The sequence below is a fragment of the Aricia agestis genome, chromosome 13 (genome assembly GCF_905147365.1).
Source record: "Aricia agestis chromosome 13, ilAriAges1.1, whole genome shotgun sequence".
NCBI classification, from domain to species: Eukaryota; Metazoa; Arthropoda; class Insecta; order Lepidoptera; family Lycaenidae; genus Aricia; species Aricia agestis.
The window spans coordinates 897383-914115 of NC_056418.1; the positions used below are offsets into that span (position 1 = coordinate 897383).

Here is a 16733-nt window from a genome sequence, read left to right on the forward strand (position 1 = left end):
TCTGACAAATACTTAATTTTGATCGCTAAGGACCAGGAGATTTAATGTCAAACTTATATGTGGGTAGTCTCACAAAATAAATTAGTTTTCATCTCTTTACTATTCCACAATAAAAAATGCTAAAAAATATAGAGAGTATTCTCTTAAAACTATTCACTAAATGTTCAATGGGCACATTTCATTGCCAAGTACCAGGGGAACATAAATTTAAATAAAAAAGATTTAAAATGTAATTTACGAGAGTAGTCTCACAAAATAAATAAGTACTTACATTTTTTGAAAAAATGCTTACCTAATAATTAAATATATATTTTTCATGCACGTTTGATCATCAAGTACTACGAGGATACTTATATAGCAGATTGATTAGTTTTTTAAATTTATTATTTATGTGAGTTTCAGATTTGTTGGACTGTATTCACACAATCATCACAATATAAAAATAAAATGACGAGGATAACAACATTACCTTTCAAAAATAAGAATAATCACATTCCCCACGGACGGAGGCAAGTAAAGGTAATAAAGCACAAAAATAAATTAAATTGGATTTATTTATAAAGTCCTCTTACTAATATTGACATAACCTATGCCGACACAAGTCATCTTGACAGTTTGCGCAGTCGCAGCCTTCTCCTCATCAGATTCCTCATCATCATCTTTCCTCATAACCTCCAGCTTGAACATAACCCCGAAGAACTCTTTGAGGTGCTGCAAGAACTTTATCGTGTAGTCGGAGAGGGGACCAACCTGGAATGAAAAAAATTAAAATTATAGTAATATCAGGCCTGTCCCACTCGCGCGTGTAGGTATCGAACTGTATCTAAGTACCCCTCTAGAGGGGCAGATCACTAGGGACTCACAAGCGAGCGGTGACGCACGCGCAACAACGCGACCTTACGCGTAGTTAAGTGCGAGTTGCAATATTGTAGTTAATGAAGTCCTGTCATTTATTCAAAATAAATGTGATGTTATAGATGAGGAGAGTACGGCTGTGCTCAAGTGTTCTAACTTTTAAGTCGGAAGAAATCAATGTAGCTAAAAACCTCCTTTTTGGCAGAATCAAGACTTCGAAAAGAAAGATTACGCGCTAAAGAGAAGCTTCGAGTTCACGATGGAAAAATGCATCGTGAACTCGAAGATAAATATAGCTCTGCTACTATAAATCAGTGATCGGACGGATCGGAGAAGCACACGTGCCGCCCTCCAGGCTCCAGTTTCACTGATCGTAAAAATTTGCAGCACCTAAGTAATGTTAAGGGTTAATTCAGACCGCAACGCCACGCGTAGAAGCATTTGAACTAAATCTGTACTGAATTGACAGATTTCAATTGCGTGAGACGTCTTGCAAATCTCCATACAAAAAAAAAAAAAAATAATAATAATATCTATGGACGCTTCACACCACGTCAGTCTGGCCCCGTGCTAAGTACCTAAAGGACTTGTGTTACAGGTACCAGACAACGGAAATATATTTAATAGTTTTATACTATACATATATTTAAGATTTTTATTATATCATACACATATTTAATATACATCCAGACCCGGGAACATTGAAAACTTTTTGTTCCGTCGGCGGGATTCGAACCCGCATCTACGCGTCGCGTTGCGGTCTGATTTAACCCCAAGTTAACTCTAGAACGAACTGTCACCAGAAGCATTTCCGGACTAATACGACCTGCAACCTTCAAGAAGAGTGTATTCCCTCTTAAAAGGCCGGCAACACACCTGCAGCTCTTCCAATTTTTATATTTTTAGGGTTCCGTACCTCAAAAGGAAAAAACGGAACCCTTATAGGATCACTTTGTTGTCCGTCTGTCCGTCCGTCCGTCTGTCAAGACCCTTTTTCTCAGGAACGCGTGGAGGTATGAAGCTGAAATTTATATCAATTACTCAGGTCTACTGTCCCTTGAAGCTGTGAAAAAATCAAACTTCTAAGCCAACGCAATCAAAAGATACAGCCGTTTATGCCGCAAATTTTCGACACTTGCAAGGGAATCAAAACCTACAGGGTGCTTCCCGTGAACTCAGAATCTTGAAATTTGGTACGAAGCAACGTCTTATAGCATAGATAAAGGAAAAATTACGAAAACCATAAATTTTTAGTTACATCACATAATATATTTTTTTTTAATAATTTTAAACTTACTACCCATTTCCTCATAAACGCGTAGAGGTATTAAATTGAAATTCATACCAAATACTCAGGTCTATAATACCTTTAAGCTGTCGGAACCCTCGGTGCGCGAGTCCGACTCGCACTTGGCCGGTTTTTTTTTTTTATTTATATAAGTCAGGCATCTTGGCCCATAATATTATAAATACCTTATAGACTAATGTTGCGAGTGTCCATGGGCGACGATAGTCGCTTTCAATCAGGTGACCCATTTGCTCGTTTTCCCCCTTATTTTATTTAAAAAAAAAGTACACTTACAACACATTCGCTGACGTCCTTCTGTCCGAGCGCCATCCACAGCGCCAGCAGCCACTGGAACGAGGAGTCGACGGCGCCGCTCCGGTAGATTTCATCCAGCAACTTGAGAGCGCACTGTCGCCCCAGCTCCTCCGGTAGCACCGTCTCACCGCTGCCCGCTTCTAGGGATTTCTGCAAATATAATATTACATTTTATACTCATGGGCGTCCCTGGATCATGTTGACGTCCCTACTAAGTATCCTATCTAGTCGTTTTATTGAAAATAAGAATAAGAATAAGAATAAGAATGGATTTATTTTTAGCATCACACAATACATCATAATATAAGTATACAGTTCGACTATAATATTATTATAAAATTAACTACTACAATGCTGTGTGACACCAAAAATTGGCCCCAGCTCAGTAAACGCAGCAAGCAAGCCCGCTGCACTGATTTTCTGCAGAGGCCAATGAGTGGCTTCACAACGCTTAAACTAACCTAAACACAAAATTATTTACAGAAAAAAACAAATAATAATAATAATAATAATAACAAATAAAAATCTAGTACTTCTATAGAAAACTTATGTACGCCCATGTTTATACTAATAAATAATAATATGAACGTAAAAGTCGAAAATATGTATGTCTTTTAAATATTCATGATTAAACCGCTGTAACAATTTCGATAGAATTTAGTATTATTAATATCTTGGTATTATGGAGTCACTTTGAATCATGGCTACTCAATGTATAAGGCCACAGACACAAAATCAGTGTGCAGCATGGTGGCAGCGGCAGCGCGAAAGCGGCGCGTTCCTATGTATATATTTATATGCCTCGAAGGTAGCAGCGAAGCCGCGCCGACGCCACCACTCCCGCCCGCAAAATTCGAGGCTGAGGCCTAACGTCATCAAAATTCGGACTCTATTAATTGCAAACAAACAATCCTTTTTTCTTAATAATATAATATGAAGAAATATAGAAAAGCTATATATACCGCTTCAGCACAGTAAAAAGTTTTCTCATTAGTCTCGGCAACAAGGCTGACTCCAAAACCTGGACTCTTTCCGGCATTTGAACCTCGGCATTGGTCTGTGTTGATGTACACATCAGGCAGAAACTTTAACATCACCTGAAATATGCAAACAATTATATTACATATACACAAAACGTTCCGCGCGGCTTCGCCCTCATAAATTAGTAATTTTACGGAAACTGTACATTTTTCCGCAAAAAATAGCCTATGTCCCTTCACGTGGTCTCCTCTACATCTGTGCCAAATAACTTAAAAATTCGTCCTGTAGTTCGCGAGATAAGTGCCTTCAAATAATTTTCCCGGTTTATAGCCAATAGCCTTCCTCGATAAATGGGCTAACACTGAAAGAATTTTTCAAATCGGACTTAGCTCCTGAGATTGGCGGATTCCTACAAACAAACAAACTCTTCCGCTTTATTTTTATTATGTATAAGCTTTATGCAAATTTTATTACGAATTATCAAAACCTATGACTAAAAGTTATTTCAAATATTAAAAGTGTGTGGTATTTACTATTTTGTTACATGTCAAAAATTTGCTATAACACAAAATAACCAACAATTAATTTTGATATAAACGTAAACAAAAAATTTAAGCTTGGCTGAATCATTATTATGTCTCATTTCTGTAGCACCTCCATCACGGGTATCACAGACACAATAGATTGTCAATTGTTATGCGGCAAAACGGCTGCCACTTGGGGATTGATGGGTTAAGACACTATAAACAATTAACTAATAAATTGTTACCATATTAGGCTGAGTTTTGCAATCATTCAAATCATTATTAGAAAACAGAACAGAGTTTATTGCCAACAACTCACCCCTTTAGCGGACTCAACCACTCTGTTAGCCATGGTGGGTGATACCCTCAATGCATACACCACACCCCGGATTCTCTTGACCAGACCCCACTTTGTCCACTGCAGCGGCCGCAAGTGACGACGCACCGGGCATTTGAACACTACCTCACCCCCACCCAAGGGTGGAGCACCTGAGAAATAGATTATTTCAACCAATATTAGAAAATTAGAAGAATACTAATAAAACACAATTTTCTTGCACTTTTTCCACCGTATTAAGAAATTATCAACAAATTACACGACGGTTTCGAAATTAATCATCTTCAGGTGTACTAAGTAAAATTTGTTTTATTAGTGCTCAACATGAATTTCCACCAAGAACCAACGGTACAATCAATCACATAAATTAGAAGAATGTTTTTACTTTTTAGCTACAGTAGAATCCGTTTATTATGACTCCTATATTGACCAACCGGTTATTATGACGTAATTACACTACGAAGTTTGCTTTTCATATAAAATTCTTTATAAAAAAGTCGGATATAATGACTTCCCTTACAGTGACATGTCGCTTATTATGACCCATTTTTAATAAATGATGTCCGGTTATAATGACCGACATGATTCTTTACACCTCCGGTAATGTTTAATTCCCGACGACGTTCGGCACGTGGCTCGTTTTTGTTTTGAATCTCAGTGAGTAATTGACGCTTGAAGGTCACGCATTGTTTTTCGTTTGTTACTGTGAAAAAAATGTCGTCTCAACGACGTAAAGCATTTACAATTTTCTCCTCAATTGCTCCTTTCCATAGCTCTTTGGGTTGTAATTATCTTTTGTTTGGTTAGTTTTGATAGAACCCATTTTTGGCAACCGTAAAGCAGACTGGGTAACACGCAGATATCAAGTACAATTTTTTTTCATTGAGTAGTCTCCCTTTTATTAAGTAGTCTCCCTTTAGGATTTCTTTGAGGGACCAGAATTTTTTCCAGGCTATATTCTGTCTTCGTTCTACTTCGTCTATGTTGTGAGTCTTATAAAAAGATATCTGTTTTCCTATGACTTTCGTTTTTAAAGCATTCATTTCTAGTCCTATCTTTTTGCTTTCTTGGTTTAATGATTCAAGCATATTTTCCAGGTCTGATGCTGATTCTGATAGCAAGACTATGTCATCTGCGAATCTGAGATGGGTTAAGTATTTCTTGTTAATCTTTATGCCTTTGGTTTCCCAGTTGATGTTTCTAAATATGTTTTCTAGAACCGCAATGAATAATTTCGGTGATAAGGGGTCACCTTGTCTTACGCCCCTCTCTATATTGATTAGTTCACCTTTCGTTTCCAGCCTTACTCTGCTAGTGCTGTTTTTATAAATAAGTTTTATGATATTAATATATTTCGAGCTTAAGCTTGTTTAATGCGGTCCATATTGAGGCGTGGCTGATGCTATCAAAGGCCTTGCTGTAATCTACAAACCCGAGATACAGCGGTTTGTTAAACTCCTCGTATTTTTCAATTACTTGTTCTAAGGCTTGAATATGGTCTAAGGTACTGAAGCCAGAACGGAAGCCAGCTTGTTCTATAGGTTGTGCGTTGTCAATAGTTTTTGAAATACGGTTTAGGATTAAAGATGAAAATACCTTATATAGACTTGCTAGAAGGCTTATTCGTCTATAGTTATTGATGTCTTTTGGATTACCTTTCTTGTGTAGGAGTATGATATCTGATGTATACCATTGGGTAGGTACTTCCTCGGTTTCCAATATTAGATTGAACAAATCGGTGAGATGGGTAAGAAGCACTGGAGCTCCAAGTTTTAAGGCTTCGTTGGTAATGCCGTCAGGACCTGAACTTTTGTTTGTTTTAAGATTTTTCAACAGTTCTAATACTTCATTTGTATCTACTAGATGTTCTGTTTCTGTAACGTCGCATAGAAGTGACGTTACAGAAACAGAACATCTATACTCTTCTATGCTCGTTACCACTTCGAAGTTCTTCTAGGTTTTCTTCCCTTTTTTTGTACAGTTGTTGGAAGAAAGTTGTTGCCACTTGTAAAATTTCTTGTCTGCTTGTAGTTTCTTTGTTATTTCTGACTAGATTTTGTATCCATGTTTTGTGTAGATTTAGCTCTTTTAGACCTCTTTTTGTGCCCCTGAATTTGTATAGGTTCTGAGTAAGTATCCTTTGCCTATGTTGTTTGTAATCTCTTTTTATTGCCTTACTCGTCTCTTTGTATAATTTACTTAGTTCTTGTTTAATATTTTTACCTTTATGTTCTTTTATTTTCAGTTCGTTTCTTTTTTTAATTAGATTAAGTGTTTCGTTGCTAAATACATTGTGTCTCGTATTTTCCTGTCTATCTGTTTTAGTGACAAGACTGTTTTTTATTGCTTCTTCTAGTGTGTCGTAGTATGTTTGTACGTTTGCGTTCTCTAGTTTGTTTTCTATGTTTATTTTTAAGTTGTCTTTGTATTGTTTTATTTCTTCATCTGTTCTAGGGATTTTAGGCTGAGGTTTGAAGTTGTTTCTGATTTTCTTAGTTTGTTTCAGGGAGAGGGTTATTCGTATTAGTCTGTGGTCCGTCCGAAATTTTACATTGTTTAGAACTTCGTATTTATGTATAGATTTTGGGATATTTGCCAATATGTAATCTATTTCGTTCTTTGTTCTGTCGTCGGGTGATTTCCATGTCCATCTTCTTTGAGGTTTCAGTTTATAATATGTGTTAATTATGGAGAGCTTATATTCTTGCGCGTGGTTTATGAGACGTTCTCCTCTTTTATTTCTGATGCCTAGGCCAAATTTTCCCATAATCAAGTTTTCTTCAGGTTTTGCTTGTCCTATTTTTGCGTTAAAGTCTCCTAATAAAATATTTTTTCTGTCGGCTAGAGCGTGAGCTTGTTTAAGATCATCGTAGAACTTTTCTAATTCAATGTCGTTATAACTCTCTGTAGGTGCATATGCCTGTATTATGGATATTTGGTCTTTCTCAAATTTCATTTCCAGTAGTGCAACTCTCTCAAATATACCTTTGAAATTAAAAAGATCTGGAAGGACAATAGTCCTTCCAGATCTTTTTAATTAGAAAACCTACACCGTGTAGGCCCTTTGTTTCTCCAATGTAGCAAAGAATGTAGTTGGCATATTCCTCGATTTGGAATTGTAGACGCGTTTTAGAGAGTCCCAGTATGTCAATATTTATCGAATCCAGCCCGTGTACGAGTTCCAAATATCGGTAGGTTGTAGCCAGGGATCTAACATTATACGTGCCTATTCTAATTCTTGACCTGTTTTTTGTGATATTTTATTTTTAGTGGTTATACTATTGTTAGGAGGGTTTCGGTCTGACTCCTCCACGGTGACCAGCCGGGTTGGGGAGTAGTTGACTGTTTCGCAGCAATCAATTTGCTTCTTACTTAAGGTTTTGGTTATTTTATTGTGTTTTGGTTCATTTTCACTTGTGCAATTAGCATTTATCGTAGCGGCTCCGGTGGCAGTTTTGAGTTGTTCTGTTTTATAATAATAATTGTTGGTCTGTGGTGCTTTTGTGACGAAAAATATGGAAGTTTTTGTTTATTTTGCTTGGTGCGCTTGCATCTGTTTCTTTGTGTCTTATTTCAGAGCCTTTTGGTGAGTTTGTCAGTGACCTTTTTCTTTTCGTGTCAGTGTTTTCTTTCCCCTTTTGTCTATTACCTTCTCCATTTTTAGTGCTATATTCTCTTGATTTCTTTTCTGGTGCGTTCTCCTTTATGACGAGCTTATCATAGCGTATAAATGCATGGTTTCCTTTCTTTATCTGTTCTTGTTGTTTGGTTTTAAGATTTTCTGATTAATAAGATTTCTTTTGGAAGGTCTTCTGTCGCATAAATACCTGAAGGGAAATGCTTGTTATTCTTTACTATTTTGTTCCTTCCCCATGCATGTGTTAGTTTTACCAATATAGGTCTTGCCTTGTTGTTTCCTTTCTTCCCTAGTCTGTGTATTTCGCTTATTTTCCAATTGTCAAACTCCTCCGTACCAGCTTTTTTCCCCATCTCGTTTAGAGTTAGAAGCACAGATTGCATAAGCTTAATACTGTCCTCTTCGTTTTCTTGTACGCCATGTAATATAATGTTGTTCTTTCTTATTTCTCTTTCGAGGGAACGGACTTTGCCTTGAAGTGTGGTTACTTTTTCATTTAGTTTTATGTTATCGTCAGTCAATGGTTTCAGCTTCTCTTCTATTGTTGCCACCATATTTGATGTTATATTTTTTGTTTGTACGGCAAAATCATTTTTTACTTCGTTTTTCAGTTCGCTTATTTTTGTGATCAGATTCTCGTTCATTTGTTTTAAAAGATTTCCCATGGTTTCCATTGTTTTTATATCCAGCTTTTGGGATCTTCCAATAGAGGAGTTAATCATTTTTAATATAATATTGTATGTATGCTGATGCACATAAATGGATTCAAAATTCAATAACATGGGCAATATTAATGTGAATGTGTAACAAATAATTTACCATTTTTCTATTAAATTCATAATAAAATTTTAAAAAAGTTATTGATTGTCGGTTACTTAAATAAATGATTGCAGTTTCTAGAATATTTATTAAACATACCTCTGCGTACAACTTTGAGTTCTAATCCATCATCAACAAGAATGAATTTTAACAAAATTGGTAAGGCTGCTGTTTTAATCTTATCAACGGATACATCTAGATCATGGTGCGTGACACCCTGAAGAACTGCATTCAGAGGCTCCTTACAAAATGGACCCAGCGCCAGCAGTAGCTCCAAATAATATCCTGAAAATAAAAGTGTGATTATAACAAAAAAAAAATTAAAAAAGTAAAAATAACAAACATAATTATGAAGATATTTAGAAATAGAAAAAATGCTATGCTATATAAAATTACCTCCTCATTAACAAAAAGTTTACAAGGAGTTATAAGGACTAAGGAATTATTAATTTAAATAATAATAATCATGCAGCTATAGAACAATGGAAACAGCAACTGCTTCATAGGGTCATTTTGAGCTATAGCTTATAAAATGTGTATTATTAACGAATAAAGCTTACCAATGCCTCTTTGAGGACAGCAACTGTGGGTTACTTGACCGCCGATCAATATTCCCGGTTGATAGTACAACGAAGTCCCGGTTTCGTTCAGTTCTACCCTCGAGCCGTTCGTGATTTTGTCCATCAGACGTATCAAGTTCACTTCGAACTCCTTTAGACCCGGATTATTGTGGGAGTTCCGTATATCAACAATTCTAATTGCTCGTCCACTCAATGTCGAAAGAAGCAGCCGCTGGCGAAATAAATTGCTCCCCTTGTAAACCAGAGTATCATTTTCTATTACAGCAGGCATTTTAATTTATTAAATATGTTTAAACACCAAAAACATTAAAATTAAATCAGAACGACACGAATAAAATTAAATTAGAAATTCGAACACGTGTTTATGACAGCTGAAATGTCACCAGTCACAACAATCGAGTGTCAAATGTCAAATTTTCAACTTCTTGTTCGTCCTCTTTTCCAATAAAAATAATGGTAGAGCAGTTCAGTACAAAAATGAATATAAATCCAGCCTATGCAGATTGCAGTATGCCCTATTGTCGTCATTTCATGCAATAAATATATATTATAAGTCTATGATTATAACCATAAACCTATAATGCTATATTATAAGTCTATGTCATAGCAAAACTTCTGCTCAATTATGAAGTTAACAGTCGGCTGCCAAACTGCGAAAAAATGAAACGAACACGGCTATTGATTAAAGCTCTACAAATATATACTAGTAATCTGTGATTGAAGCAATCCATGATATAATATTATGTCATGACTGCAGCTTGTGGAAATCATTCACTTGGCACTTTTCTGATTTGATTGCATCCCAGGAAGGAGAGGAAGAAGATCCCGATGTCTAAATAGTAAAAACATGGCATGGACCAAAATATTTATATTTTGTTAATTTTTATATATATATTGTGCAGATTTTAATTGGTGAAAATATACAGTCTATCGAGTAGTATCTATATCACGAAGTCCAATACATAAAACGATTGTTTACAACACCATGAAAGTGTCTGTCGGTGAGGTGGTTCTCCCGGGAGATTTCTGTGAAGAAATATCAAAACTCGGCGAAAAGTCAAGGGTTATTATCGGGCCTGGGTTAAGGAAAGAAGTAGACGGCGTGTACGCCACTAAAGCTGGTGTTCTGAAGAAACGGGATCCTGGAACATTTTGGATCGACAGCTACCAGAAACGATACGTACCATCGAGGGGTGAAAATGTCATCGGAGTAGTCGTTCAGAAAGCTGGAGACATATTCCGTGTGGACGTGGGCGGAAGTAACACCGCTGCTCTATCATACCTATCGTTCGAAGGAGCTACCAAAAAGAACAGACCAGATGTACAGATAGGAGATGTCATATACGCGAAAATGCTCGTAGCCAGCAAAGATATGGAGCCCGAACTAGTCTGCGTCGATTCACATGGCAAAAAAGGTCGCCTAGGTGTCCTAGCTGATGGATTTGTATTCAAATGTTCTTTGAATCTAATTAGGAAGATTTTAAGTCCATCGTGTCCACTATTAAACTCATTAAAAAATGAGTGGCCATTTGAGCTCGCAGCCGGAATGAACGGAAGGATCTGGATCAAAGCTAAGACTATGAGAGAGACTATTGCCGTTGGTAATGCTATATTGGGTGCTGAATATCTAAGTGATAAAGAAATCAAGAGTATGTGTACAAATATAGCTACGATTTTAGCTGGCCACATTTCATAGCATCTATTGACAAATAAAAGAATAATTGTATAATACTCTTTATCCTTATTTACCTTCCATAGTAGTTAGATATCTAAATTAGTTATAAAATTTAATCTAAATTTATTGGTATTGATTATAGTAGATTAGTCAGCTTCATTACAGATGGTTCATCTTTAAAAAGTATATGGGTCAATTTATACTATCGCACAGTCGAAGCGAAGCAAATTCCCAAAAACTGAACACAGAAAATACGCATACATTACTTCTGCGAGGAGTAATAAAGTGCGTTAATGCTTTGGAGTTAAGGTTGAATTTGTTATATTCAGTTTTAATAATACACTTCGATGCGCTTCTCCTGTGCTAGTACAAATTGACCCTAAGGCTGTTTTATGTGTCAATATACAATTTTGTCTCACAGTTAAGACTTTATACCATAGTAGCTACTGAGTACTGAGGTTGAAAAATAAAAAAAGAAACAGTGATCGGAGATTTATTTTGGCAAATGCAACTAACCTAGGCAATGAAAATCTCAATACATAATATGTAAATCTACAATGTCAGTGACACCACCTTAACCTGTACATATTGACAAATATTTACATCATAATATGGATATTATCATAAGACTTTTATTAATTAAGTATCGGTTGAAACTCATACACTATGATAAAAGCAGGGGTAAATCATAATAATGATAATAATAATTTAATCAAATCTTGTGAGTACACAAGCTTTATCAATACAAAAGGCCAAGCAGCTATTTTCAATTTTAAAGTTGTTCTATGAGCCTGCAACTATAGCAGTTGGCATGAAACCCGACCCTTGGCCTTGTAATATTTTAGTGTAAGTACTTGTAGAGTTCAACTCATTCGAATTATTGGTTAATTGATACATGAAACCTGAATATTATTATGCTGCTAATAATACAATAAGTTCTCATTTACATAGAAAGATACAGAAAACATCTGCTTCTCGCCGGATGTCAAAACTCAAATAAATATTAAATATACTCTCACACCACACACTATATACAAAATACTGTGGTGCTTATCTACATTTACAATTAATATAATAGGAGTAGAATGACCAGAAAAGTTTATATTTTAATTCAAAACTATTAGTTAACACTAAAAACAAATGAGCTAATTCATACTGACTATATTAATTTAAAAATATTTTGGAGACCATTTTTTGAAAATTATTTGATTACAGAAACTATCTACACTAAACTGTATTGCCTAATAATAATAAGATATTTTTATAAGATTTTTTATTGTTTTGCGATTCTAAAATATATGTTCACAATAATATGTTCCTATATTCACAGTAATTGCTGACAAACAAATAATTAATTATTGTTTTCTACTAAACATACATTTCAAGCAATGTTTCATATTATGTACCCTGTATAAACTTATGATGCTACATGTGAAAATTTGCTTTAAACATCCCGGATTTCATTTTTACTAACGCCTAAACTTGATTCACTTTGCATTGGTCAGTATAATTATGTAATAGACATAACATATATCTTTGAAACATATGCTATTATATTAAGTATTAGTTTTGTTTACATGGGGGGGTATTACATTATCATTTATATTGGATCATTTCTATGATCATATATAGGATCCAATATATATGATCATTTGATCATATCTACATAGGTATTACATTATCATATTTTATTGATCCTATTTTACGTCATATGTGGTTTCAATAGCCAATGGAGAGCGCTAACGCTGACAGGTATTGACGTCAGGGTTACTAGATCTCAGAGAATTCGATTTGTCAAAAGACATCGTCATTTTTAATATGGCTTGTTTTTTGTTATTTCAGCAAGATTATCCAAGTATATAATTAGAAAAATAATTACATTACAATATTTGAAACATATTAACGAACAAGAAATTAAAAACTCTTTTTTATATTAAATAACTGGCAACACCTATTTCTATGACCGTATTGGATCCAATCTCTCAGCAAATGTCAAAAATCTATGATCAAGGAAGAAATGAATCATGTCTATATTACATTATCCAATATCATTGACTCAATGATCTCAGATCCAATATATATGATAATCTAATATCCCCCATGAACATTTTATTATTAAAGAATAAAGACATTACAACTTCATTGAATTTTTTTTAAAGAACCTGTAAATACTTTTGTTCATAATACTTATAAGTTATTGTAACAATGAAAATGGTCTCTTACACTATGCTTTATTATATGTATGTACAATTTAAGTTGAATAATCAGTCTAAAATGGAACTAGTAAAAGCCTCATCATCTGAACCGTGGTAACAATATTCTTACATATTATTGTAAATGAAATACATTTCAAACGAATGAGGTGACATAATGTTGTTACAAGTTACAAGAATTTATTAAAATATAATTTACTGAAAAAGGTAGTCTACATAAATATTCATTAAAATCTGATGCCAGTATGTTTAGCTAGCTCGTGCCTCGTTGTGAAGCTTGCTAAATATACAAGCTTGTTATGCGCCTAATCACATCTACTATCCGAATGTGCATGTTAAAATGACAATTAAGCACAAAAAGAGGACATCAATAAAACTATTTGTTATACATTGACTCGTATAGACTGAATGAAAAAAAAATGTTTTAAACCCTTAAGTAATAAAAATATTTTAAAAGCTTTTTTTTTACATACTTAAATAACAAATTTTAATTTAAATAAGTACGATAAGCACGGGTAACAAACGAAATTTTAACTACTCAATAGGAATGTCTTTTATTATTTACAATAAACATTTTTTTTAATATACAGTTTTTTTCTTTTTCTGATTCAAGAAACATTATGCTAATAATTAACAACAATAATTATCAGATTAAATAGATTTAAAAAATGTAAGTTTCGAATGAGGAAATATATTTTACATAGTGTTAGGAGCAGTAGCCAGCGGCAGAAGTCATGATCATGACAAAATACTTCTGACTAGCTACCACTACTGAACTGCCACCAGAACCTTAATTTATTGTTGCTAAATGTATTGAAATACTTTTCAACATAGGTACTATTTAAATAGTACTATCAGAGAAGTCGATTCATAGACAGATGACGACTAAGCCCGGCCGCACATTGTCCGAAATTTCTGATCAGAAACAGTTGAACGTCCGCGCTGTCTCTTACATTTTGTACTGAGCCGAGTGAGCAACTCGCCGGAAGGATATTTCGGATAGTGTGCGGGATGGCGGTCCGGCGAAATTCAACTGTTTCTGATCAGAATTCGGACAATGTGCGGCCGGGCTTAACTGCATGTTGAACGATCTGACAAAAATATTTTGAATGTGTTCAAAAAATGATTTATCAGATCTTTCATTAATTCTTTTAGCCCGGCCGCACATTGATCGAAATTTCTAATCAGAAACAGTTGAACGTCCGCGCTGTCTCTTACATTTCATTTTGTACTGAGCCGAGTGAGCTCGAACTCGCCGGAAGGATATTTCGGATAGTGTGCGGGGTGGCGGTCCGGCGAAATTCAACTGTTTCTGATCAGAATTCGGACAATGTGCGGCCGGGCTTACAGTTACTTGACATAATCTGAACAAATGACGTAGGTCCGTCAACTGCCTATAAATCAATTTCTTGGATGGTACATTTGAATCTTCGATGAGGGTATTTTAAAATATTGAAATGTGTGCGTGGTCTAGTCAAGTTTTCTTTTTTGATAACTAAGGGTGCCTTCACATTAAGTCGCGAGTCACGCGGCTGCCGCACTAGTCACTACTTGCGACTCAATGTGAAGGCAGCCTTAATAGTAGTTTTACGGCCGCACTCAGAGACATTTAATTACTACTTAGCTTTAATTTAATGATGATTGTGATTTAATGATGGTTTTGTCATAAGCTGTCTTTCATGTAAGCCCAGGGCCCGATCTAAGGGGGGGCGAGCCGGGCATTTGCCCAGAGCGGCAAAAATGAGGGGCGGTAAGATTGACTTATTCCTATCTTTCAACCTAGCCATCCACCACTTAAGTTTGAGAATTTTACCAGCTAACCTACCTTAAGTTTGCTAGTGGAAATATTTGAGTATTTTATTTAAATATTCCTCCCATTTTCTCCCAACAAATATGTTTCCTGTATATGTAAAGGGCGGCGAAAATGATCTTTGCCGGGAGCGGCTAAATGGCTAGATCGGGTCCTGTGTAAGCCTGTCAACAGTGGCGGCCTTAGTCCTTACCCATTGCGGCAGGTCTTTGCGAGGCCCGTTGTCTTACAAAAAAATACCTTGCGGGGCCCCTGCAAGAGCAAGGACCCGGGCGGTTGCCCTATTCGAAACCCCCTATGGCCGCCACTGGCTGTCAAACTGTCCATTAACTTAATTAAAGATCTCTCAGTGCGGCTGATCTCGTTTCTGAATTCATGTCGGATGCCTTCATTAGGCTACTTGACTTATATTCAATTTCATTGAACAAATACATATTTCTAGTAGAACTTGGCCTAGGAAACCGTATTTCACCCTTATCATCAAATAAAAGCTTATGATTGATAAATAAAGTCGATTTGAAAATATAATTTTATGAAAATAGGATTTGTAAACGAAAACGCTTTTGCGGAATTGAATGTGACGTCATTCTATTCGTAATTTAATATCTTTTATTTATCGCGCTCGTTTGTAAGTTTATTTGTACATAAATATTAAAAATAAGCCTAGAAAGATTTGTAAAATATTTTTTCTTGAATAATTCAAATAAAACATCAGTTTTATAAATTATCTCCATTTATTGTAGACGGGAAATGAAATGGCCAAAACTTTTCTCCAAAAGTTTTCAACATTACTAATGGTTTCTAATTTATTATTTAATTGTTTTATAATTTTTGGGCACTTTTAGACGCGTACATTTAGCATATTATAAAATGTTCAATAAAGAGAGCTTAAAATACAAAACGTATGACGTCACACTATGGCGGACAGTGTTTTCGGCGCCATTTATAAGGCATATTTTTCAATTAACATTTTTATGGGTTTCTACTGTGTTAAATCTTAAAATATTAGTTTTTTTTATGTAATAATGAATGATTATGAAGCGATTAGCATTAAGAAAAAAATGAGGTCAAGTAGCCTATTAGCATGTCTAGGATAACGAAGAGTTATTTCAATACTTTTGGCTCGTAAAGCGGTAACACTATACATTTTTACAACGATCTATCAACAACGCAGTCGACTCACATATAATATGAAAATAACATTTATTATATTTGACGCCGAGATCACTACGACCGTAGACACATCTAGCAGCACCACATAAGGATCTTTTCACACCGAGACAATGACAGCACATTCATTTTTTTTAATCTAAGATTAAAATTTTTTTTGAATGTGCTGTAAAATGCCATACTGCGGTTCAACCTTAAAAATAACGTTTTTTTTTTTAATTACGCTGCTTTGCGTATTGACGCGAACAGACAACACTTCTCTAAACTTCTTTTTCTTTTAGTTACTTAGGAACAGACAGCTTGAACCAGAATTTAAATAATAAAATGCGTATAACATTAATGCATAAAGTTAATATACTTACCTAGTATATTAACTTTATGCTTTAACATACCTTCGAAAAGTATTTTTGTGATGTCCAAATTTTGTTTAGTTTATGCAAATAATGGAATAAATGCTTTTGACTATTGACTATTGGCTGACATTTCTGATATGAAAATTTGACAACAACGTTAAGTTGTCATCATAAT

The 16733-nt window shown here is 35.0% G+C and overlaps 2 protein-coding genes across 2 annotated transcripts; one reads left to right on the top strand and one right to left on the bottom strand.

The window, feature by feature from the left end:
- Positions 1 to 536: 536 nt before the first annotated feature.
- LOC121732885 (probable RNA 3'-terminal phosphate cyclase-like protein) lies at positions 537 to 9669 on the bottom strand. The gene is made up of 6 exons (XM_042122903.1): positions 9317 to 9669; positions 8856 to 9041; positions 4283 to 4452; positions 3421 to 3555; positions 2438 to 2608; positions 537 to 750 (listed from the first exon to the last, which is right to left on the bottom strand). The coding sequence occupies exons 1-6, from the start codon at positions 9606 to 9608 to the stop codon at positions 556 to 558; spliced, it is 1149 nt and encodes a 382-aa protein (XP_041978837.1). The 5' UTR covers positions 9609 to 9669; the 3' UTR covers positions 537 to 555.
- A 486-nt stretch (positions 9670 to 10155) lies between these two features.
- On the top strand, positions 10156 to 11063 carry LOC121732892 (exosome complex component RRP40). The gene has a single exon (XM_042122915.1). It carries the CDS (start codon positions 10323 to 10325, stop codon positions 11031 to 11033), a length of 711 nt encoding a protein of 236 aa, XP_041978849.1. The 5' UTR covers positions 10156 to 10322; the 3' UTR covers positions 11034 to 11063.
- Positions 11064 to 16733: the final 5670 nt, after the last annotated feature.